The sequence below is a fragment of the Parasteatoda tepidariorum genome, chromosome 10, assembly GCF_043381705.1.
Source record: "Parasteatoda tepidariorum isolate YZ-2023 chromosome 10, CAS_Ptep_4.0, whole genome shotgun sequence".
In the NCBI taxonomy this organism is placed as follows: domain Eukaryota; kingdom Metazoa; phylum Arthropoda; class Arachnida; order Araneae; family Theridiidae; genus Parasteatoda; species Parasteatoda tepidariorum.
Window position 1 is genome coordinate 1688766 of NC_092213.1, and position 25112 is coordinate 1713877.

At 27.9% G+C, this 25112-nt stretch overlaps 1 protein-coding gene across 1 annotated transcript in view; it reads left to right on the top strand.

Annotated features, from left to right (window-relative positions):
- Window positions 1-25112, top strand: part of LOC107439052 (uncharacterized) — an 86306-nt gene that overhangs the window by 39594 nt on the left and 21600 nt on the right. Inside the window, exon 2 of the mRNA XM_043047282.2 lies at window positions 6641-6744. Coding sequence (XP_042903216.1) covers window positions 6669-6744 — 76 coding nt within the window. The 5' untranslated portion in view covers window positions 6641-6668. The remainder of the gene's footprint in view (window positions 1-6640; window positions 6745-25112) is intronic.

Genomic DNA, 25112 nt, shown 5'->3' on the forward strand with positions numbered 1-25112 from the left:
AAATTTCAAATGATTTCCTGTTAGAATTCTAATTAAATTGTTTTGACTGTTATCGTAAAAATACTTCCAAAATAAAGAGTTATGCAAGTTTTAGCCTTTAAAAAGCAATACTCTTTTTAACCTTTTAAAAGCTTTCTCCCTTTAGCAGAAAAACTAAAGTTTTTAATAAGTTATAATCATTTTTCTACATTATTTCCTTTCTATTTCTAAAAAAGATTCAAAGCGATTGGAAATTGATAGCTCTACCATTACCCTTGCTAGTATTCATTTTTTTATTATTATTATATTAGTTTAATTCAAAGGATTACAAACAAAACAATCAGTAAGTACAAGTAAAAATAAAAAATAAAAATTTTAATTTTTAATGATATCAAAATCCTATCTATAGGTATCCTTCATAGCTAAATAAATTAAATAAAATTCAGTATGTTAAAAAAATTTTAAACTGAGTTGTTTTTGGTCTCTCCCATTTATAATGGAGGATTTAAACTTTCTGTCAATTTTTTTCTTTTTTTAGTTTCATTTTACTTAAGCAATGACTCGTTTAGTTTTTTTTTTCCTTTCTTTTAAGATATTAGACAAGATATAAGATAAGATATAAGACAGTTTTCAGGAAAAGTAAAAAAATCTTAAATTAATTTTTATGATAGTAAAATTCTGAAAAACACAATCTTTTTCATTGCTTTTTTTGGTGAAGAATGATGTTATATGAAATAAAACAAAACTTAATGCATCATTAAGTATAATTTAAGCCTTTAACTTTAATTAAATAAAAATTAAATAATTCTTAATAAATAAATTTTAATTAAGTATATGTTAGTTTTTTCTTAATTTTATTAATTTATTTTTAATTTGACGTCTTTTAGGAATAAAAAAACGTAGAAATTGTTAGAAAATTATGAATCTCACCCTATTTTTGAGATGGGCACCAAACACAGTGTCAACTAAACTTCAAAAAGCGAACTCTTAAATTATTTTGATATTGATTAATGCCCTGAATAGATTGATAAATTGTTATTGGAGTTTTTAAATTGATGTCAGAAACATTATAAAACAATACAGGGTACGGCAAGAAATAACCCGGACATACAAGTTTTAGCATAACTTTATTCAAAATAAATAAATTAACAAATTATGACAAATAATTATAAGAGTAAACTTTTACAATAAATAAATTTAATTGACTTCAAAGAGACCATCTTTTTGTAACGATGCAGAAGCGCAAACGCTTAATGTAATTTTCAACAATTAGCCGCAAGCCTATCTCTAATGATTTATCACTTTCTTGCCGAAGAGATTGATTTTTGAGAGTCCTCACTTTTATGTGTTTAAGTGTGCAGGTCCTAGACTTTAAAATAATTAACCATATACTGTAATCCATGTGATTGAAATCTGGTGAGAAGGGTGGCTATTCTTCCAATGATATCATGACTCATAGGTGGGTCTTTCACCATTTTTGTGTCTTTCTGGCCTTGTGGTAGATTATGGACAGAACCATTAATTCGCGGGGTGGATTGTCTCATTTTCATTTGAATTGCTCTCGTAGGTAACCAACAACGTGGTAAATGTCCAGCTTGTTTTGTTTTCTTCTTTTCGGCGTAGTATGAAATATGGAAATTATTATATAGTTTATCTAGGTATTGTATGGCAATGGTATATTCTCTTAGAAGAGACCATGAAGTATTGTTTTGTGGATGTAAATCACTAGGAAAAAAATCGTATTATTTCCCTTTCTTAAAGAAATTTAACTGTATAAATGAAAGAAAAAAAACTTTTACTTCTTCAAAAAATCTAATATTTTTTTCAAAAAAAAAAACATAATTTTTACTTCTACCAGCCCAATAGCCTTCTTATTAATAATATTCGATTCAACGGCCCCTTACCTAAAAAAAAAATTATGTAAGAAACTCTGGACAAGAACATTCCTAGAAATATCCTTTTCTCTTTAAAAAGCAGTGTACTTAATACCGGGAAATGAGTCTCACAGCCCTTCTTGATTATTGTAAAGAATTATCCGGTTATTATAATTAATGCATAGTTAAAACTTTATGGCTCTCTTAGTATAGAAGGCAAAAATAATCCACATGATATTGTACTATAGAATTGTGTAATCAAGTTTAATATGATTAACATTGCAAGATAATTCAAACGGTATTTTAGTTGAACCTGGACCAAACATATAAGCATAAGAAAACTGAATAGTAAACGCATTTTCCAATTGACTATTTAATTATCTGGCATAGAAAATTAAGTTGAATAGAAATAATAGATTAACTCGAATATTTCGTTTAAAGGTAATTTCAAATAGCGTTTAGTTCTTCCCCATAATAAACTCTAAAATTTAAAAGTAATCGATAGAACGATAAACCTCACCATTTTTTTTAATATTTAAGAAATGACTTTTTGAAAAAAATCTATTTTAAAAATGGATACTCGTTTAAAGTTTCGATGAAGTGTTAAAATAAAAATATTGTTACTCTCTTTTGCAAATTTCAAATAAAAATTGAATTCCGCTTTCTATGCTTAAGAAAACTGTCAAATTATTCAAATTTTTCCAACCCTATATGACAGATTTAATTAAACTTCTCGAAAATCATTAATTTTTTATGCAAAAGAAGGCATTATTAATGACATTCAAAATATTAAATTGTTTTGTACTTTCTTTTAAAACACCTTTACCTTGAAATCTGACGTTCAAGATAAAGAAAAATGCAAATAAAGCTCTTCATTTAAATTAAAGCATCGATTTAAAGCCAGACATTCACCTATTTCTTTTGCTCCAAATCGAGTTTTCTTTTACAATTTAGCAAATAATTAATTCTTTAATTATAATTTAACACATCTAAACACAAATGAATCCAATAAATCATTTAAAAAGGGAAATATAGTGAAAAATATTTTTAAAAGAACTTGAATTTTTATTTTTATGTAAATCAATGTCAAGCACATCCATTACTAGATTTTGGGAGGAAAATGTGTCAAAATTCGTACAAATGCACAAACGTAGCGCATTTTCTACCGATGAGATCGTACTTTTGCAAATTTTAAGCAAAATTTTCTCGAAGCAAGGACTGGGCCTGGAACGTCCCATTGCTTTTATTTATTTAATATTTATTCTATATTTTTTTTTAAAAAAAAGGTTAGCTTTAGTTGAAGCGGTTTTTTTCAGTCAAAATTTAATAATTTTTTGAAGAATCAAGGAGATAACTTTTTTTTTTTCTGAGAAGTGTTTTTTAACACCAAAAAAGATTTTCTATTTTGAAAGTTTATTATTTGATCTACCAAATAAAATGCTCATTCAAGTTATATGGATATGTTAATGGGATTCCAAAAATGACAATGTGTAAAGCAAATATTCTAAAATTTATTTGAATGCTGCAAGTTTCCAGTCTTTAACTAGTCCTGTTATTTTCTTCACTTCTATTTATTTTACTTCTTCTTCGTCCATTTCTTTTCTTTATTTCTATTTCCTCTTCTTCTTCTTCTATCTCCGTCTAATCCATATCTTCTATTTCATTTCCTTCTATTTTCTCTTTTGTTTCTACGGCTTTTTCAATATCATTATTTTCTCATTTTCATTCCCTTTCTTCCTATTAATATTATTCGATTGTTGATAATTTAAAAAAAAAACTGGAATAATTTAATGTTACAATGATTTTAAACACACTTTTAAAAAATGTTACTCCGTACCTGTTAAGGAATTGAGATTTTGTGGTTCCATTATTTTATTTGGTTAAACAAGACAATTAAATTGGAAATAGTATCTATTAATAAACTGCTGGAAGTAACGTTACTTTCAAGCAATCTAATGCTCGATGTTTCATCCTTTTATAAAAAGATTCACTTTAAAATTTCCTTCCACATTGTGTTCAATAATTAACAAGATACAGGAAGTTACAAATTAAATACATTAAAGAGATTGAGGACTACAAAACTTAAAAGAAAAACATAACTCTGGCTCACAAAAGCTCACAACTCCGCCAATCAAAGCATAACTGTAGTTTAAAAGTCCTCATCATCATTCTTTGGTGTGGACCTTCTTCATAAGAGTTCTTCACACTCCAATTTTAAATACATTGAATATAACCTTCCTCTATAGTGGATTGCAAATGGTTAACTATAAAAATTTGTTTAAAAAAATAGTTCCTATTAATAAATGCTTGCATGTGAATTTGACTTATTGAATAATATCTGGTTTTTCCTCGACTTCTTAAAATTTGGAATTGCCGCACACGATTAAACTTTTAAATATAGGCTTCAAAATTTTACCTTTAAAAAATGTCGCAATCCTATTTTTCACTTTCTTGGTTTGAAGTCTATGCTTTCATTGCATATGTTAAAATCGAACGGGAATAGTAAAAATAAATTCTTGTTATCCTCCATACCACTTGAGGTTTAACATCCTAACCAGTATATGACAAAAACGAAGTATGTACGTAGTAATCTTTACAAATTAAAATTCTTCGTGTGAGAAAATATATAAACGAAAATTTAAAAGCAATTTCAACTTGAGTATCAGATTAATTCCAGCAAATTTGTTCCTCGGAACACTGAATACATTTTAGAGATTAGATAACGATAAAAATGATAATCATTCGGGGAAAAAAGCAGGCATGAAACTGACCAAAAAGATAAATAACAATCTCATAGAAACAGTTTTTAAAAAAAAAAACTCAAAATACATCTAAAAAGTGACTGCTCCTTTGATTTGTTGCGACATTTCAATGTCGCATAGTTTTCTCATGAAGGTTTAATTTACATTATGGAAATCTTTTTTTTTTAATTCTTCGCTCAATTTTTATAATATAATTTTTTTATGAATTATTTGTTTCAGTTTCATAGGAGGTAATTCTAAAGCTCTTTTTTTTTCAATGGAATATCAACAAAATGTGTTTTAAATATTCCTCTTAAATAATATTTAAGTTGGTTGGTGTCGTATCCTCTATTGAATCATATTTCATGGTGTGCTTGAATAGTTTTTGTTATTTCTATGGCATTAAAAGAATACAAATCCTCTTCTGTGGGGTAGTTTAAGAGGTGAAGGCCTGCAGCGACTGCAGGGCAGTTAAAAACATGATATGGTGTCAGTTCCACATTAAGACAGTTGCCACAGTTTTGATATTTTCTAGTCTTATCTGTAGAAATTTTCATGTTTTTATGATGTTTTGTTCTTAGTCTGATGAGAGTAGTGGCTGTCTTCCTATCGATGTCAAGATTAGTTATTTGATCGTGGGCTTTGATTTTTAAAGGGGTGAATAGTCTTGACTTTGCAAAAGCATTTGCATCTGCCAACGTGGTTGGGATTGAATTTTGATTTAGATCTCTGGCATTTTTAGCCAAGGAATCAGCTATTTCATTGAACTCTATGTTCACATGGGCGGGAATCCACTGCAAGAAGCAATTTTTCCGGAGACGCTGAAGTTGTCCAAGTTGTTAATATTTAAGTTAGATTTTAAATTTTTAAGATGCCACTCTGCTGAAAATAAAACTTGTTATTTGAGTATTTCGCTCTTAATTATCAGCCCTGCAGCCGACAGCTGGTCCGCCTCACTGAACCCTTCGCTTCGCATATTTCGCATTGTTTTTCGTGTGTATTAATTCCACACTTCGCTGTCCCCTGATGCTTTCTGGTAAAATTACTTCCAATAAGGATTTTAAGAGGAAGGTTAGAAATCAGACACCTCGTCAGTGGTCAGCTGGACTATCGATACGAACTCACCTCTCCGCGGCTTCCCCATACCGCCTTTCTCGCAAACTGAATGGCCACAAGGGGACTAAATATACAAATGGGGAATAAAATGAACAAGTCATCAAAATCCTGCGAATGAATTGGGTTTGTATGAAGTCCGATGTTATAAGAAAGTCTGTTTGCAAGGCCCGTGAAAAAAAGGACCTCGAGGTCCATCCCGGCTAAGTGTCTGTTTTAAGAATGACCTAAACATTCTTAGAATTAAGGACTGGAAAATAGACGCCAAATGCAGAAATGCCTGTAGAAAACTTCTGGAGAAGGCCGGGGCTTACTTCGGGCTGCCAAACCACTGACGAAGAAGATTAAATAAATTATCAGCCGATCGTCACTTTTTTCGCCGGAAATGCAGCTCGTGCTTCTAATTATTTATTTTTTTAATATCTATGGAACTATTATAGATATTTTATGGAATTCTGAAAATTATTTTATGTCATGTTTGTTCCTTTTTTTTTGATTCAAAAATGAATCTTTTAATGATTACCATATTTTGTGAAATGTTTCGAAAGAAATTCCAGACATTGTAACTATCAACCGTTCTATTAAATCGCTTAAAATTTTCAATTTTTTCAAAAGTAGCCTGCATGTTTTTTTTTCGTTTTTTTTTTAAAAAAAAAATCCACTCTATGAAGTGCTACAACTTGTCACTGGCAATGGGTCAATAGAAAAATTTCCTAACTTTGCATATCTGCACGCATTCACCGCTTCACGACCTCGTCGTGATTTCCAAAACGCTTTTTAAGCGTTTGGAGCGTTTAGCATTATTCTGGAGCAAAATAAGGTTGAATTTTTTATCATGTTGTCAGAAAATAATCCTTGTTATGCTGATTCATAAAATTAATAATCTAATATACTAATTAATGCTTTTAAACTAACTAAATAATGTTGTTTCAGAGGCTGATGAGAGCAAAGTTAGGGAAGGATGAAAGGATGCAACGTTGGCCCGACGCTCTACTGGGTACTCGTCGTCACCGTCGCTCTCCTCTACACACACTCAAGTGAGTACTAATTATACTCTGAAAATGGAATTCATTTAAGGGGATGATTATACAAAATGGAATACCTTGATGCTTAATAGCGATTATTAGCACATGTAATTTGATGATGTTAGCGATTATTAGCACATATGAATGCTTGCAATTTAAATATTTCCCAGGTCAAAATTTTTGATGGTTTTCCATGGATGGTCTAACATAATCTTGATGGTAACCATTAATAATTCTCTCATGAACCATCATATTTTTTGATGGTAACCAACATAAATAACCATCATCCCAACGGGCTGATTTACGATGGTCCAACATAAGTAAAGCAACTTGTTTTGATGGTTTGTTTATGTTAAACCATCAGAAGTTTCCATCATAGTTTCTTTGAAACGAAATGTTGGAACTATCATGAACAATCATCATCCCAATGTAAGAATTCAGACTGATTAATGATGAGTCAACATAAAAAAAAACAAATTGGTTTTGATGGCATATTCCGGGGAACCAACAAAAATTCCCATTAAACCATCATGGAAATGTATAGTTGAAACCATCATGAACCATCACGGCTTCTTGGCTCATGAGAGTGAAACTTCTCCTGATGGTGAACCATCATAGAATTAAAGTATCATTTTCCATCATGGAGTGATGAAAGGCATATTAAAAACCATGAACGCATAATGGAAAATGTTGGAAGGTGGTGGTGGCCTTCAAATGTTGTTGAACCATCATGAATAGCACTGAAACCAACATAAACCATCAAAATGATTTTATGGGACTATTAAGAATTTTGACTTTTATGGTTTCGAAATTATTTTGCGCATATTAAAGTAAATTGTTCATGAAATCTACTAAGTTTTTAATATATACTAGATTTTTAACTTTTTTAGTCTATTATTCGATTCGTGTTACTTTTGTTCGATGACAAACTTATAATCAGTAAACAAGTTCTTTTCGCTTATTTTTCTTTATTGTCACACTGCCATCGGTTCCTAATACTACACAGATGCATTCCTTAAAAAGACGCTATACCGGGGAACAAATGCTTCATGACAAATTCCGTTTCAACTCCATTGGTAATTTAAAGTTTAAAGTCCATTAAAAAAAGAGTAAAATAGACCATGAAATGTTTTCAAAATATTAAAATGCAAACAAACTATGGAAAGATTATGCTGTAGGGAATCTATATGCATTTCGATATTTTGAAAAGAAACTGATACTTGGTATATAGCTTGGTTAATGGTTTACTCTAGGTTTACCCGAACTTACTTTCCTTTAAACTTTAACTTACTTATGTAGTTGAAAGAGAGGGTATTGTGCCCTCTTATTAAATGTTTGTAGTGTATTGATGATTCATAAACAATGTCTTCTATGTAAATGAAATCTTCTTTTAAGGGCACGACAGTCCTGGATGGACCCTGGTCTTGTCGGCAAGACTTTTCCAATCGTCTCTGCAATTGGTTATTAAAAGAACTGAATTGAAACATGGCCTATATTTGGTCTTTTTTTACTTACTGACAAAATAATTGCTTTTGCATTTTGCTCTAACGCCATAAAAGCCTGTTTAAGAGCATGTGTGGTGTGAACCTCTATGGCAATATCGTCTACTTAAGTATTTAAAGCGACTTACTTAAGATGACTCCCCTGGTGTTTATTTTAGAGTATCTTAATAACCTTTTAAAGAGCTATTTTAAACATAAAGCAAGACTAGCCATGAAAAAAATTTTATCTTCATTTTGATTCAAAATAGAGATGGAAAAATTTAAATTTTATTTTGGAAAAAAAAGAATCTTTATTTGAAGTACTACAACGTATTTTGCTTCATCTCTAATAGCCTGATGACACCGGGAAGAATGAAATATAATAATTTGAGAAATGGAATTATTTAAGTTTAGCTAATTGCGTTGGTATATGTCTTTCAGTTTTGTATTTCGCAATGCTGTTCAGTACTGATGTATTAATTGCTTACTTTTTCAATGAAGAATGGATATTCAACTAGTAATAATGAGACTACTAAATAGTAAATAGTAATAATAAGAGCTTAGTTCATGTAATTTTTTAACGTAATAAGTTATATTTATCGGAAACAAATTGTTAACTTCAACTTAACATTATTGGATAATACAGGCTGGAATGTTTCCCCTTGTGCTAAGAAATATGTTTACGAAAATTAATAGTACTACAGAAAAATAAAACAAAAATAATTTTGAAAAACACTTTATCGGTGTTTTGAATTCATTTCATTCTATTATCAATTAATCATTTTACAACTTAATCGCGAAGGAGTCCCATGGGGAATAATATCGTTTTTATAGTAAAAGATAAGAGTATCATAAATTATGTGTGAACATTTAATAAAAGCCGACATTATTTTTTTCATTTGTTTACTCTCTTGAATAGCTATTTATTTATCTAAAACATAACAAAACACAGTTAATTTACATTTTCTTTAAAAAAGAATGAAAAAAAGAATTGTGTTGCATCAAATATGTATAGATATATATAAACACAAAGAAGAATTATAAAATAAAATGAAATAAAATAGAAAATTTTTTAAGGGGAAAACGTAAAGGTTTTCTTCAGGACGCATTCCCTTACAGTAGTAAATGCGATATTTTACAATAAAAAATAATTATCCTAAGGAAAAAAATTAATCTTTATAATGCGTTCATGTCACTAAAAGCAAAAATGCAGTTGAAAATGAGTTTGAGATAAAAAAAAAATTAAAAAAAGAAACAGAAAGCAAACTTTCCGAAGTGGAGTAAGTAAAAATGCCTTAAAATATAAAAATAATATATATAATAAATATATTATAAATACATATATCTATATATCTTGTATATGTATGTATGTTTATGTTTATGTATGTATATGCATACATATTGATTTTTTTTATTATTATACGTCAACGTCACACTACATCGATGAAAATGTGTGTTATTGGGGACGATATTGGATCACCGGAGACATTATTGTCACCACACTTTAAATCGGAGACAGCATATAGGTGTTAATCAAGAATAAGTATCATTATTAATAAATGAATTTTTTTTTATATTCTCGGCTGTTTTATTTATTTTTTATTTATTGTTCATTTATTTTTCATTATTCATTTTTATTTATTTTTCATTCACCATTTATGTTTTCTTTTGGTGATTTTTTTTGTATTTTTCCCTTTTTTTAATTATATTTTTATGAATTTTAAATTATACTTTCATTATAAGCATTATAAGCGTAAATAGTTTTTAGGTTATGCAGCAATGGCTTGTAAACGTAACAATAAAGTTGTAATAATTGTGAAGCGTATGTAACATTTAACGATATTTCGTACGTGTTTATAATGGAAACAGTAATTAGAACCAATACATTAACTTTCGAAAACAAGTCTTAAAGTTGTATGATTTCCTTTCTTCACATTGTTGCGATTCGAATGTTCTTCCTAATCGGGACACTGATTAGATTATAAAAGATAAACAAGTAATCCATTCTTTTTTCGAAACGGATTCATGCAAATTAATTTATCTCTTGTTTTGTTTTTATTTATGGCTTCTTGTTTGTTATGAATTTTTGGATAAACTTAAAGAAACATTGCATATCTTACTTTGGCTTCAAATATTTTAAAGAGAAGTACTCGTGTAGTAAAAACTAAAACTTGTTATAAATTATAATATAATTAATTAAACATAATTTATTAATAGGTAATTATAATAATAAATAACAATTATTTATAATTATATTTAGAAATAAAAGTGGCTATTTTTAATTAAAATTCGCACCAAAAAATTTTAATTTATTTTTAGTAACTATAATTACAAATAATACGGAATTTCTTCTTGAGCTAGGTTTTAGTTCCTTACCTCAGAGAATCTTGAAATGGAAGTTGATATATTTTCTTAATAATTTTGTTTTATTTTCAAAATGAATTCAAAAATTTAGTTTTTTGAGAAATGAAATCATGTAGAGATATATCAAAATTTGTTTTCAAATGTCTCATAATAAGCTAATCCGCTCTAAAGTTCCCCATACTACAGTATAAATATAAATGTGCATCAAATTAGTTAAGCCAATAATATATAAATTAGTATAAAATTGAAAAATTCATTCTGAAATATTCCAGATAGAAAATAAAGTGAAAGTTTACGTAATACATGCGTAAGCCTTTTTTCCTCTTTAGTATATAAACAACTAATTTTACAATTAGAATCTTTTAAAAAGACATTTCATGGATACCTGATCACCAACAGCCCTATAAATAATCATGAAATAGACTTTAATAGATTTCTAATGGAGAAAAAATATTTGAAAATAAGAGAAATAATGAAAATTTAAGGTGAATTTTTGTAATAGTTTTTTATCATAAATACTAAATTCGGTTTTATTCTAAATAAATTGGAAAGGTAATTCATCAAAACATGTTTATAAGTCAAGTTTATAAATCATAAAGAATTTTAGTATCACCAAAAATAGGGGCAACTACTTTACTCCAAAGTGCGATGCACACAACACCACACAACACGGTACCAACTGCATCAGCAATTGGTACCGTGACAAATAAAATAAATAAAAATTTCTTTATGCTTAAAGTAACAAATAAAACAATTATACCTTTAACTCGCTTATATCACATCAGAAGACTTTCCCTAAACCTTACTTCTCTGAAAAGAAAGATAAATAGCACATCATTTAATTTTTACTTTACCATATTCAACCAAAACAGTCAAATAGCCATAAAACAATTATATTCAAACTGTTAAGTGTGAGAACAACGTTTATTGGTTGTTGTTTGTTTTTTCCTAATACAGTTTAACAACCAGATTTCTATCCGCGCCAACTAGGCCCATCTTAGCAATTTCATGCCGTGCAGCTGGGTGCATATAGTTTGCCTAAAGTAAAAAATCCCCTAGCCATTCGTCTGAACCCGTGGATGTGACTATGGTAACAAGGCATGACTATTTCAAGTAGGGGTGTGGAGTCAATGTTTAGAACAGGTTTTGGCTCGGTTCGGCGAGAGAAAGGGAATATTTTTCTTCGATCTATTGTGCTAGAATGTCTTACTGAAATGTGTTATCCTTGTTTCCATAGGCCATCAGACTTTGTGGCGAGAGTAGTTCTTACGGTAGACAAACTATACTTTAGCTGAGAAAACAGCTGGAGTAGTGAAACAACAAGAATGATCTTTACACTAACCCTCTTTGGTATTCACTAACACAAAGGTTTTTAATTACAATAAGATAAGAGTCAGTAAAATTATTCAACGCAAAGTATGAATCATCCATTTGAGATGCAGCACTAATTCTTGAAATAAAATTAGTTTATAAATCAAGCGTAGCAGAGTAAAACGAATACTGACGAAGGCTTAACAAAACCGAAGAAGATAGAAATTATTTAATACAGTTCACAGAGACTCAAAAACTAAAATTAGGAATATCCTTAATATAGAACCAAAACATACATATTTTAACGTTAGTTTCAGTAAATGTATAGAACGACAACAATCAGCAGTTGTATCTACAAATAATATTTAAACAATGATACTTCCGAAAACGAAAATATTTAACGCATGGAGTGCAAGAGATAGGGGTTAGCTTTTTTGCTTTTTAACTGTTTAGATTTGAATTCTTCTACAAACGTTCGATTTGGTCAACTTGGAAAAAAAAAATTTCGCATACTCAATATTTTTGGGTCGAACTTGGAGTACACAGTTTTTACATCGTTTTTACAGTTTGGATAGTACACGGTTTTTAGATCGTAGTTTTGGAGTGAAAATTTAAACTTATACTTAATCTAAAACTAATTTTAAAAGAAGATGTTTAAAAAATTAAACGAATGTTTACGTATTGCAATTGTCTGCCCTTTTTCATCTTTATAATACTAACTTATTTTTAATTTAATTCTAATTATTCAAAAAAAGTAGCATTCAATGAGTGATCTGATTTTAAAAATGTCATCATATAACGAAAGATAATCCTAAATGGATTTTGATGATCAATAATTTAAAAAAAACACATTTCTTTAAGCATTTTTTTTATTCGAATTCTAATATTTTGTACTTCTGAAAAATAAGCTGGAACTAGGATTCATCAAAACTTGTTTAGGCTCTTTAAAAAATTTTAGTGAATTTCAACACTAAGAAAGGTGGCAACTGCTTTACACCAAAGTGGTGCTTCATTATATCAAGACCATTCCTGAAAGCACCAAAAAAAAATTTTTACACAACTTGCTGCAAAATAGCCGTCACCGTTTTTAGTATTCAAAAATAATTAATAATTTATTTTTATTTATAATTAAGATACGATACGCATAAATGTCCGTGAAGTTTTTTTACGATACAACATAAGGTAAGAATAATTAACTTAAGATGCATGTCTTCAATATTTCTTAAAATTAAATTAGTTCGTTAATAGAACAGCAAAGAACGAATATTAATATGAATTTGAACTAGGCCCAACAAAACCCAAGCGAATAGAAATTTTATACAGTTAACAAATTATTTTATACAATTGACAAATTTAAGCAGATCTTCTTATGGGAACATAAATATCTTTATTATACAACTAAAACATACACGTAACAATTTTCATGATTATTTTGTCAAATCAATCCGAAAAAAAAAAAATAGAAACAACTTGGCAAATAACAGACCACAAACAATATTCACGCACAATCAGCTAAGAAAATTGAAATCACTTGGTATTAAATAGACTACTGTTCAATACACTAACTTAGTCCAACAAGGGGATTGAAATTTCTTCTCAAATGATCGACTTATGACCTTGGAACTCTTCCATACGTGCATGAGTCGATAGCTAAGCCTATTTAGGCTTCAATGGCCGCCTTCATAGATCGAAGATTAAAAAAATTCATATCTTCAGAAAAAAATTTTATAATTCAGTAAACTCACTCATTATGTGTAGCTGCAGTCTTCTGTAATCGATTAAGCCCCTTCTAAAATAAATAAGATAGCAATTTAAATTTATTTCTCAAAATTTATGGAGCGTTGAAAAACGGCAACACCACATTCTCCGGCTAGTTGCCAGACACGAAGAGGCATCGGACGTGTAAGCTTCATCAATTATTGGTGTTTAGATTTAACTACAATCCTTTAAAGTGTGTATGAACGCTCTATTCTGTATTCACTTAAAATAACACAACTTTGGGGGTTTTTTCAACATCAAATTCGGACAACACCGCAGTTCTAGAGTGTACGACGTAAATAGTTTGGCATGAAAAGTTTGTAAATTACTTAAAATTTTTATTCACAATCAAAAATAATCAGTGCAGAACATAAGAATAATGTGGAAGTGAGCGTTTTATATGCATGCGTCATTTTTTTATACAGTACAAACATATTACAATTTGAATTTTCTTCTAATCGTGGCTTCTGATGATGCCTAATGAATAAATGACCAAACATAGATCACGAAAAAGTGATCTAGAAACGGATTTTAAAACAGTTCTTGTTATTTTAGTATTTAACTTAATGAAAGTGATACAAATACTTAAATTTCACGGTTATATCTTTATAATGGTGTTTTCGTACTAATTTGGCTTTTCGAAAATAAATAAATCAGACTAAAATACGCAAACACATTTGAAAAAAAAAATTAACTATGCATCACGTGAAAGTTAATTCTTACAGACATCATATAGGAAATAAAAACGAAGAAGAAGTTTGTACTATATTTTACGTAATCATGAAACACATTTTGGATAGATGTCCAATTGCCAAACCAATATTTGAAAATAAAAAAGTATTTTATTTTTCTGATAAACTCCAACAACAACCCATTATTGTACTTGTTGTTGTAATTATTACTATTATTATTTAAAAAATCTATTAGGACTAGGATTCATTTATAAAACGCAAATAATTTTACGACAAAGATTTATTATTTCCATAAAATTTAAAAAATAATTCTCAATAGCAAGGAAAATAAAGGGAAAGTTTCTGTATAACCATTTTTCGTTTTATAGAATACAATAAACAACTTACAATCCGAATGACTTAAAAAATCACTGTTACTGATGAGTAACGTGATAAGTTAACTCATCACTATAGGTTATCATAAAATCTGATATATTTCTGATCAAAAAATAATATTTTAAACGTAAGAAAAATATTTAAACATTCAGTAGAATTTCGTAGTAGTTTTTTCATTATAAATTCAAAAATTATGATTTTTGTCAAATCAGTGGGATCTAGGATTCATCAAAAATTGTTTATAAGACGCCAGTATTTTGGTGGTGAAAATGTTTGAATTAAAAAACAAAACAAAAATCGACAACTAATTCTAACAAAGTGAAAGTTTGCTTTCTAACATACAATACAAACCCTATTAGAACTTAAAAAAGAGTCTTCCGATGATTGACCTGATTAACTGATCACAAAAGGTACTCATGTAATCCACTTCTCTTTTGTGTCACTAATTGCCCGCTTTCTTCTTGCTTTCCCTAATAACGATGGCGGCCAGTCAAAAAGATCTCAATCTGGGACGAATAAACCCTACGCACTCACTGAATTCGACTCACGTGTCGGATGAAGGGGAGTGGTCATCTCTTCTTCCTCTTGGGGGTACAAAACGATGGACAGAAAGGATTGAAACTGTGTCACATCGTGTATAAATAAAATACAACGATCCGTTCGTATTTTTTACTGCTTCTACAAAGATAAGATTTACGAACGCGGATTCGTTTTCTCGATAAATCTTATTTCTCAGTCGAAAAAATTTATATTTTTCTTGTTGTTTAAACACACCTTGTTGAGTTCATTGACTATTGTTAAATGATGATCATTTCTATTCTGGTTCTGCTCGACTTAGTTAGAAACAGGTGTGTGGCTAATCGGGAAAATTAGTTTTATTTTAAATGTATTTTATACGAATGTCAAAGTTATTCAAAATATCTTTTTTTCTTCTTACTTAAAAGGTAAGAAATTGAATTCAATAAAGATTTATTTTTATTAGTTATAATACAAAAAAAAGTTCAAATGTTAGATCATATCTCGTTATTTTTATAAAAAAGTTTATAAAAGGTATAAAAAAAACTGCTATGGATATTTTTCAAAATAGTAATGTTCATAAGTATCTGAAAGTTGCTAATAAATAAGTATACGGTTTATAAATATCAATAGCATTAATAATGATTAGTAATCATCAATAATGATAGTAGTGACAAGTAGGTATCGATGTGTTCAATAATTAGTAGGTAATAAAATAATTATTAAATATCGAAATGGATGATAGGAATATGTTTTCTAGTCAGTAAGAGCGCAGTTAGTAACAATAAATCTGGTTAATAAGAATCCATATATTTATTAAGGACATAGTTGATTAGTATCTATATGTTTAGTATGTTAAGAAATAATTTATCAGTACCAATATGTTTGGTTAAAATCGATATAGGTTGATAAATAAAGATATGTTTAGTTAGAATCGATAAGCTTGATAGTAATGGTATTCTTTTAAGTATTCATTTGGTTGATGTGTATCAATAGGGTTGATAAGTATCAATATGGATGAAAATATGAATATGATTGATAAGTATGAATACGGTTGATAAGAAACAAAATGGTTAAGTAGAGATATGTTACACATTCATATAGCTGACAAGCACCGAAGTTGATAAGTATCGATACACTTTATAAGGAACACTATTTCTATTAAATAACGGTATGGTTAATAATTTTGATCTAGGTAAAAATAAATTATTTCCGAAACCATTTAAGTATTTAACAAAATCAAATTTCTTAAACAATGTCATTTTTAGTTGCTCCAAATATTTCTCTATTTAATTCTACTCATTATATAGTTATAATAAGAAATAAACTATTACAAACTGAAGGTAGCTAAAGAGGGAATTGTTAATATTAATTCTCATATAAATTTTTTTTTAATTTTAAAATAAAATAAATGACGTTATTTAGGAAAAATTTAGTACATTTACTTAGAAGTTTTCTTATTTTAAATAGTAATTTGTTTAAGATTAAGAAATGTGCACTCGTGCCGCTGATGGAAAATATAGTAAAAAAGAAACTCTTCTAAAGAATATCCAAAGCATTCAACGAAATAAATGAAAACAACATTCGGTGATGAATAAATATTTATTAAAATTGACAAGAAATAAATTTTAAATGTCAATACCATTTTTAAGGCAAATATTAAGTTTATGTTTCCCTATAAAAAGAATTTCATAAAATTATGCACATGTTTTATAAGACTTAATAGACGCATTATTTTCTCGATATCTCGAGTTCAATAAATAATCATGATATGATAGTTATGAAAAAAAACTTCTTGTAGAGAAAAGTCAACTTTTTTTAATGTTTTAAATTATCCAAAATTAAAAAAAAAACTTCAGGACAGATGAAATAATCAGTTTGTTTTCTCAATTATGTAACAATGATCATTTAATTCCAGCGGAACAGACGTTAACTGTACTAAAGGTTTTTAATGACATATTTTAATTAAGTTTTTAATTTGTTATTAAAAAAACATTTTTTTTTTACTTTTTTCTCACTAAATTAGGTTTTTAATGTGTCTTACTTAATTTAATTGACTTTATGGATTTAGACTTTAATGGATGGGATAAGACTTTATTAGATTTTAAAAGACATATTTTAATTTAGCTCATTTTCAAAACGTTATTGTTCCTATTTTTACTTGATATAGTGATTAAACTACTTGTTTTAACTACATTTGTAGTTTATATAATGTATATTTTCAATACATTCTGAAAAGAGTTGTTTTAGCATTGAACCGTAATATTAGTACTTCAAACCATAATACTATGTAAATTTGCTACAATGTTAATGACCCGTTCAATTTGGACTATACAAGGATGAAAAATATCGGGAAAATTACCGTACTATATAACAACAATATCTCTAGTTAAAAAATATTTTTTTTTTAAAAAAAACAGAACTTAGCAAATGTAATAACATAATTTTGTCCAAAATATACGTATCATTCAATTGATAAATTTTTTTGTTTCTATCGTTACGGTTTATCGGAAATACTGTCTTTCAAAATTATAGTTCTTATTACCACATATTTAGTAAAACATGCAAAACTGAAAAAGAAACTTAAAAGAATAAATTATTTTTATGCCATGCTCTAAGGCATGATATTAAAATGACCAAAGTTTCCAATTTTTAACACATATTAAAAAACTATATTCTGTTGTTAATTTTTCCAAAACCATTACCTAAGCACTTCAATAAAGAATATCTTGGCGCTTCCATAGAGCCAGAAACATGGTAAATTTTACCATATTCAGATAGTTTTGACCCTACTTTTTTCTCAGTATTGTATCGCAATAGTGGAGTGGAATGTTCACTGTATTTTGTGTGCAGCAAATTCGCTCGATATTTTTGTTCAACGCTCTCCAAAATTTCGAACAAAGTTTCAAATAGGTAGCATAACACAAAATTATAAGCCTACTTAACATTTATTTCATTTAGACTAAAATAGGCTAAGCAACAAAGAGAATTTCTTGAGTGAGGAAAGGAAGATTTTTTTAAGTAGGGAAATAAAAGATTAAGAAACTTATTTAGCAATTATTTAGATACATTGTTTAAGAATGCTTTATGTCCAGGTTCTGGCAGATTGCATCAGTTAACGTAACTAGGACAACTAAATTAGAAAAAAAATGTATATATTATCTTAAATTGAATGCTGTCAAGTATGTGTAACGAATCGCAAGGTTGTTTCGTAATAGAATGTTTTTAATTGTGCATAAAAAGTATATGAGGATCCATAGAAGAACATTCAAAGCATCCTTCTTCAACTCATACTAAAATGTTTAAATTCTGCGAAACAATAAAATGATAACAAAAATCGTTTGAGGAAGGAACATAATGGAACTTCTTTCCACAGCTTTTTGCATTGACGATAATTTTAAGTAATATCTATTCGCTATTGTTGTATAAATTGGAAATTATGAATGTAAAATAAACTTGATTAAAATCCTTTTGTTTTATTCTACCATCGTTAGTTATCAATTGAATAACGTAGAGAATTTGAATAATAAAATAATACAATTACTATTTAAAATAATAATTCATTCCAAAACCCTTAAATTTGTTCTAAATCATCCTAATTCCAAAATATACTTAGTTTAATGCATTTACTGAACTTCCTATTCACTGTTCTTTATTTTCAAAAGAATTTATGCATAATTCAGTGAATTTAGTCTAAATACAACCGAGATTCATTTTAAATTCAATTTATAATATACATTCTAAATTTGCTCTAATCCAATGCTAAACCTATAATGTTATTCGGAAAAATTCATTAGTCATACTTAACTTTTATTCATACTTTATATTTACTTGAAATGTCCTCCATTTAACATGCTTATCAAAACTCATATTCATTGCTTGTTATTTTTAAACACTATTACTCTATAATTGTCTTACTTCATTGTTAAAATGCCTAAACTAAATTATCATGCTCAGTCCATTCTTAATAAGTAATTACAATAAAAAAAACAACCTAAATTTATATTAAAATAACCGAAATTCAATCTGAAAAAAAAACATGATATCTAAATGTAATCTTTAAATATCATTATTTTCATGCATTTGCTAAAATTAAAAAAAAAAATTTAAAACAAAAATAAAAAAATAAAAAACATTTCCACTGCTTTTTAAACTATCAGTCAGTTTAAATTCTTTTGCAACAATAATCCGAAATTTGTTGTAAAAAGAACTGAAATTTAATCTAAATATTCAAAAAAATAATTTCTGAGTCTATATTAATTTATGATTTTATTAATTAATATACCGTGTACATTTCTTCTAAAACTTTCATTGAATCTATCCTTAATTCATCCTTAAAATATCCCTATTTAGTACGTTCAATAAAAAAATTAATTCTATACTCATTATTCTCTAAAACTATTTATTGAAATTTTTTAAATAGACGGTGGAAGTTAAAAAAAAAACGTTTTCTATTCAATTTAAAGATGGCTCTTTTCTGGAATTGAATAAAGAAATCCGCTTGACAACAAAAACGATTTATTCTAAAACTTTTCTTCGAGTGATGCAGTGTTGTCCTTTCACAGCCATAGATTACAAGAAAATGACACAATGTGCGTGACGAGGGCAACTTGAGGGTCACTCTTAAGTCACCTGACCTTCCGAGATTCTTATTTGAGAAAAGTGCTTTTCAATTTTAAAACATTTCTTCCATTGAAAATAAAACTCTAAAGACTATATTGTGTTATTGGAGGAACAAAAGTGTATTTTTGTCGAAGGGCAGAACAGATATTATGAATGACGAAAGTAATTTCCACCTAGAATTTCCCCTTTTGATGCTTGAGATAAAAGAAAGGAGGTATTCTTTTTGAAAGAGAGAATAATTATAACTGCCTATTGACTCATTAATTTTAATAGTTTGGTTTGACTTTGTGATGAGCGGCGACCTTTCTTCATAAAAAAACACTCTTCAACTAAACACAATCCTTACTACATACAACTCAGGTTAAATTACCAACCTTCTATGGTAATGATATTTCTGGATTTAAAAAAAATCATGATTTAATAATATCATGACATAAAAATCCTTTTCTCGACTAAGTATTCTTTTCAGATTTACTAAATGTGTTAAGAATTATAATTTTGAAAACCAAAATTTCCACTGAACCGTTACCATATAAACGTTAAAATTGCCAAATGAATGGTTTAAATACAGTATGGTTAATAACTGTATGGTAACTCAACCAAACTGTAATTTTATAACCGTCATTGAACAGCCAACCCAGTTTTGGGTTTACAGATACAAATGTTCAATTCTCCTGAATCAAGCCTTCGCGTCGGAACTAACCCACAACTGCGTTACATGGAGAAGAAAACCACGAAAACCTCCCACGGTTAGCCTGAAGGCAAGGGGACTCTAATACATGATATATCTACCACTGAGGATAATTTTCGTCAGCACTGCGGCGTGTCTTGTCTAGTTAACTATACACTAGATTTAGTTAAGTGCCACTTCCCGGTATGCCCTACATCAATATTTTTTTTAAGATTCAGTGCCACATGTACATTGAACCGGTACTCCGAACACTGATGTTTCTCCTAATCTGTCCTCAGAAGATATTAAAATATCGAATAAATATAATAATATCAATGAATAAATTAATATCTAATCACATATAACAAAGATTTCGGACATTTGCCAAAGCGACTATGTAATTGTTGGCATTCACCGATGAAAATCGACATTCTCTTGATTTCGATCATTCGCGGTAACATTCATGAATCATGAGTTCCTAACATGAGGATACAATAATCTTAAAAACTTAGGTGAAACTAGAAAAATAAATAAAAAGACAAGTTTTTTGCTTTAACAACAAGAAAGAAGAAGCTATATAAAATAAATGCTTAATTTATTTTCTAAACTTACTTGAGGTATTGAAAGAGTTTTATAACCATTTCTTTATAATACAAAAGGTTTACAGGGAATTTTATTAAAAGCGATAGTTTAGTTTTTTTCTAAAAAAATTACTTCAAGTTTTACTTACAACTTACTGATTAAAATTTATATTTGAATGAAGAGTCATACAGTTTTTTTTTCATTAACAACACTAAATATATAATTTTTTGTATCCCTGCTAAAAATGAAATCAAACACGAATGGAATTTTGTTTTTAAAATCTTCCGAATCATTACTGAGGAAGGTATGGTTGAAAACCTGCTTGATTATTGCAGAAAAAAGATGAAAGTTGAAAGGCGGTCGTTAAAAACACCTCCAAGTTTCATAAGGCAGTCAAATCAGTTTTATGTTTTTCACCTGTCTTTTTCATTTGTTATTCATTGCATTTTGGTTAAGGTTTTTGGCATTTTCTTACTCTTCACGCAAAGAAAAAGAAAATTAATTCATAATTTCATTCTTGACAAGGAATTTAAAAATATGTATTAAGAGAGTCACAGCAAATTTAATGCTTTTTTTAAAAAAAAATAATAATGCTTTAAAGAAAATCAATACTTTCTTTTTGCACTTAAAATATTTTTGCCAATTTTTTTAATTGATAAGTAATCAATAGCTGATCTAATAACACATAATTTATCAATTTAATTTTTAATTGATAAGTTATCAAAAGATTTGTGACAGTTTTCGATTAGTTGGACGCCAGTATATTAGCAATTTCTATTTATTTACTTGAACACAAAAAAAATAATAAACGCACCCAAAAATTGTAAATTTATATGAGCATGTATTATGAAAGATTAACTATGAAAGATTAAAATGAAAGATTAACTATATTTTTTTCATTTATTTTTTCTGCAACTTTATTTTAAACAGGCAGATGTTGAACATATATTTAGTTTAAACTGCTTAAAGTATTAATTCTCATCAAGTGTAAGAAAAGTTATTTTGAGCTTGGTGACCACCAAATAATTTTAGATATCAAAAGAAACTTAAATAATAGATAATTTATCAAATTCATCTTTAAGAAACTGCGAGCATTAAAAATATCAATCTTTTTAATGTGTATACTTCTTTCCTTCATTTTTGTCAAATATTATAAAAATATTAGTTAGAAGTGATCAATCTAGAAAAAAAAGATATAATGTTTCAAAAACAATAATATTTTATTTCCTAATGCAGACTATTTTTTAACAATTTATTCAATTATTTTTAGTTTTATTTTGAAATGCCTTAGAATTTTATTTCAAAATTTCATCAACTATTCCGTTTCTGCTTGATTTTTAAGTGTTCAAAAGTTTTCTTCTTTTTTCAACTATACCATCTGTACATTATTGACATTGTTAAGAAATTCAATTAAAGAATTAAATAACATTCAAACTCACTTTAAAGCATTAAATAATATACGAATAAGGATTAAGATTGCAGTTAGCAATTAACAGATTAAGTTAAGCTCGTGATTTAATCCGCACACATTTTCTCACATTTCAAATGAGTGAAAAGGAAACATTCGGTAAATACAAGGAAACATTCTTTTAACAAGGAAGAAAGTCTCTCACAAACTGAGCTAAATATTTATGTACGAAAAAAGTTAACTGTTCTTAAAAATATAAATAAGCTTTTTTCATCTATTTTTACTTTAGCTATTCAAAGATAGTTACTTTTTTTAATTTAAGCTTTGACAATTGTGAATTTTCAAAAATAAATTTATCATAATTTTTAAAGAAAATATGAGCAAATAATTCTAAAATTCACAAATTTTTAAGGTCACTTAATAATTTTTTACTCATAATTTTATTATGTGTTGAGATTATGTTAAATAATTCACCAAATGCGAAAAGAATAAAATTCTGCAATTTTAAAATCATTTATACAGTAACAGATTAAGTAAAAATTAAATCTAAAATTAAAAGAAGTTAACTTGCAATTTCTAAGGATTTTCAAGATGTCTAAATAGTTAAAATTTTGATATAGTAATTATGATTACAATCATCATTTCAATAAAATTAACGTCAATTAAAATTATAATAAACATTAGTTACAATTATAACAAACATTAGTTACAACTATAATAACAGTAAAATTTAATTGTAATTAGAATTACCCTAATTGTTTTTAATATTAAATCAGTAAATATTTTAGTTATCAGCAAATTTTTTTTTATGATAAGACTAACAGCAATGTTTATTAATATCAGCATTAGCTACAATTACTAAAGAAGAAAAAAATTTGCATTTATACAAATACTTGATTTTGCTTAATTCGAATCTGGGGATATCAAATCTGAAATTGGTTTTACTCCTAAAGCTACAGATGTCTTTAAAAGACATATTTTGTCTAAATTAGATCGAAATGGGAAAGTTTAAAAAGGTTATATATAACAGTGGGTCACGTGAATGTTAGGTCACATTTCTAGGGACATGAGAACACATAACCGGGATTAAAATTGCATAGGAATTCATGCCTGGAAACGTCAACATACGCGGCTGGAGGTGCCATCCTAGTATCATGAAGTACACGAATAAACAGCTAAAGATCAGCATAATGTTTTTAAACTTGTACTTCTCAACAAAAAATAGATTAAAAATATCATTTAAAAAAAACTATAGCTTGGAGAGAAAAACCGATTGCAGATTTGAAATCAGTAATACGAAAGTATGTCAGACCTGTTAAAAAATCTCATGCAACAGAAAAGTGTTCACTAGTGTTATTAACAAAATAACTTTTGATTGTGTGATTGATTAGCATAGAGTTGATTACAATATAAGAATTATAATCGAAGTTTATTTTAATTATAACCAAGGTTAGCTAAGTTTATGTTGATTATAACTAGGAATATAATGAACACAAACTTTAAATACAACCAGTGTAAATTTTGTATTTTAATGAGTCTATCCATTAGGGTATATAACTTATTATAATCAGTGCTATAAATAGTGTACTCATAAAACAACCATTCAAGTCGTTAATTTAATACTCCTTAGTTTGATTTTAACNCACTTTGGGAAACACTGCATTAGGGTATATAACTTATTATAATCAGTGCTATAAATAGTGTACTCATAAAACAACCATTCAAGTCGTTAATTTAATACTCCTTTAGTTTGATTTTAACTGGAATGACTCTGCGGAAAGTAATATATTAATGTCGAAAATACGGTCTATACACGTTACTGTAAAAAATATGCAAATATTTATTCGTAAATTTTGCACAAATTTCTAAATAACTGATGCATATTAATTTCTTCTCAAAAACGCAAAATATCCATTAGGTTTTAAATGCAGTGCCACGAAAAAAAAGTTAGTTATTGTAATGTACAACTTTTGTACAGATAATTTGTAAGCTAACGAAAAATTATGACACTTTGATCTTATGTGTTGATTATGATTATAATTTGTATTAATTATATAAAGATACAAAACTAATTTTAAATTATAGTTATAAACTATAATAATTGCAATTAAACTGGTGTTGGTTAGAATTGCAATAATAATTAACGCTAATCTTAATTGTAATCAACATTAATATATTTATTGTCCATACTGATTACAATTATAACTATCCAAAAACCCGTTCTTCGTAAGGAGAGATTAACTAATAAATCAGAAGAAATCATGAACACAAATGAAAGGGAAAATTTTTATGAATCCGGTTGCATCAACATGGGTATATTTAAATGTAACAGAATTGTTTCGCTTTAATCTTAACATAACGCATTAGTTTTGAGTATATTTTCCTGATTTTCATTTCAAATCAGACAGTGGTAAATTGAATAAGGAAAGAAATTATTAGTCCCATCTTCTAGTAAATCGATAATAAAATATTTTGGATACCACTTCTCAGTTTCATTATAGGTTCCCTGAAAATATCCCTCACCATTTTGTTCCACTAGGCTCTTCAATTAATAAAGCTTAAATAATTTCAATTATTTTATTTTATTATTTATTATTATT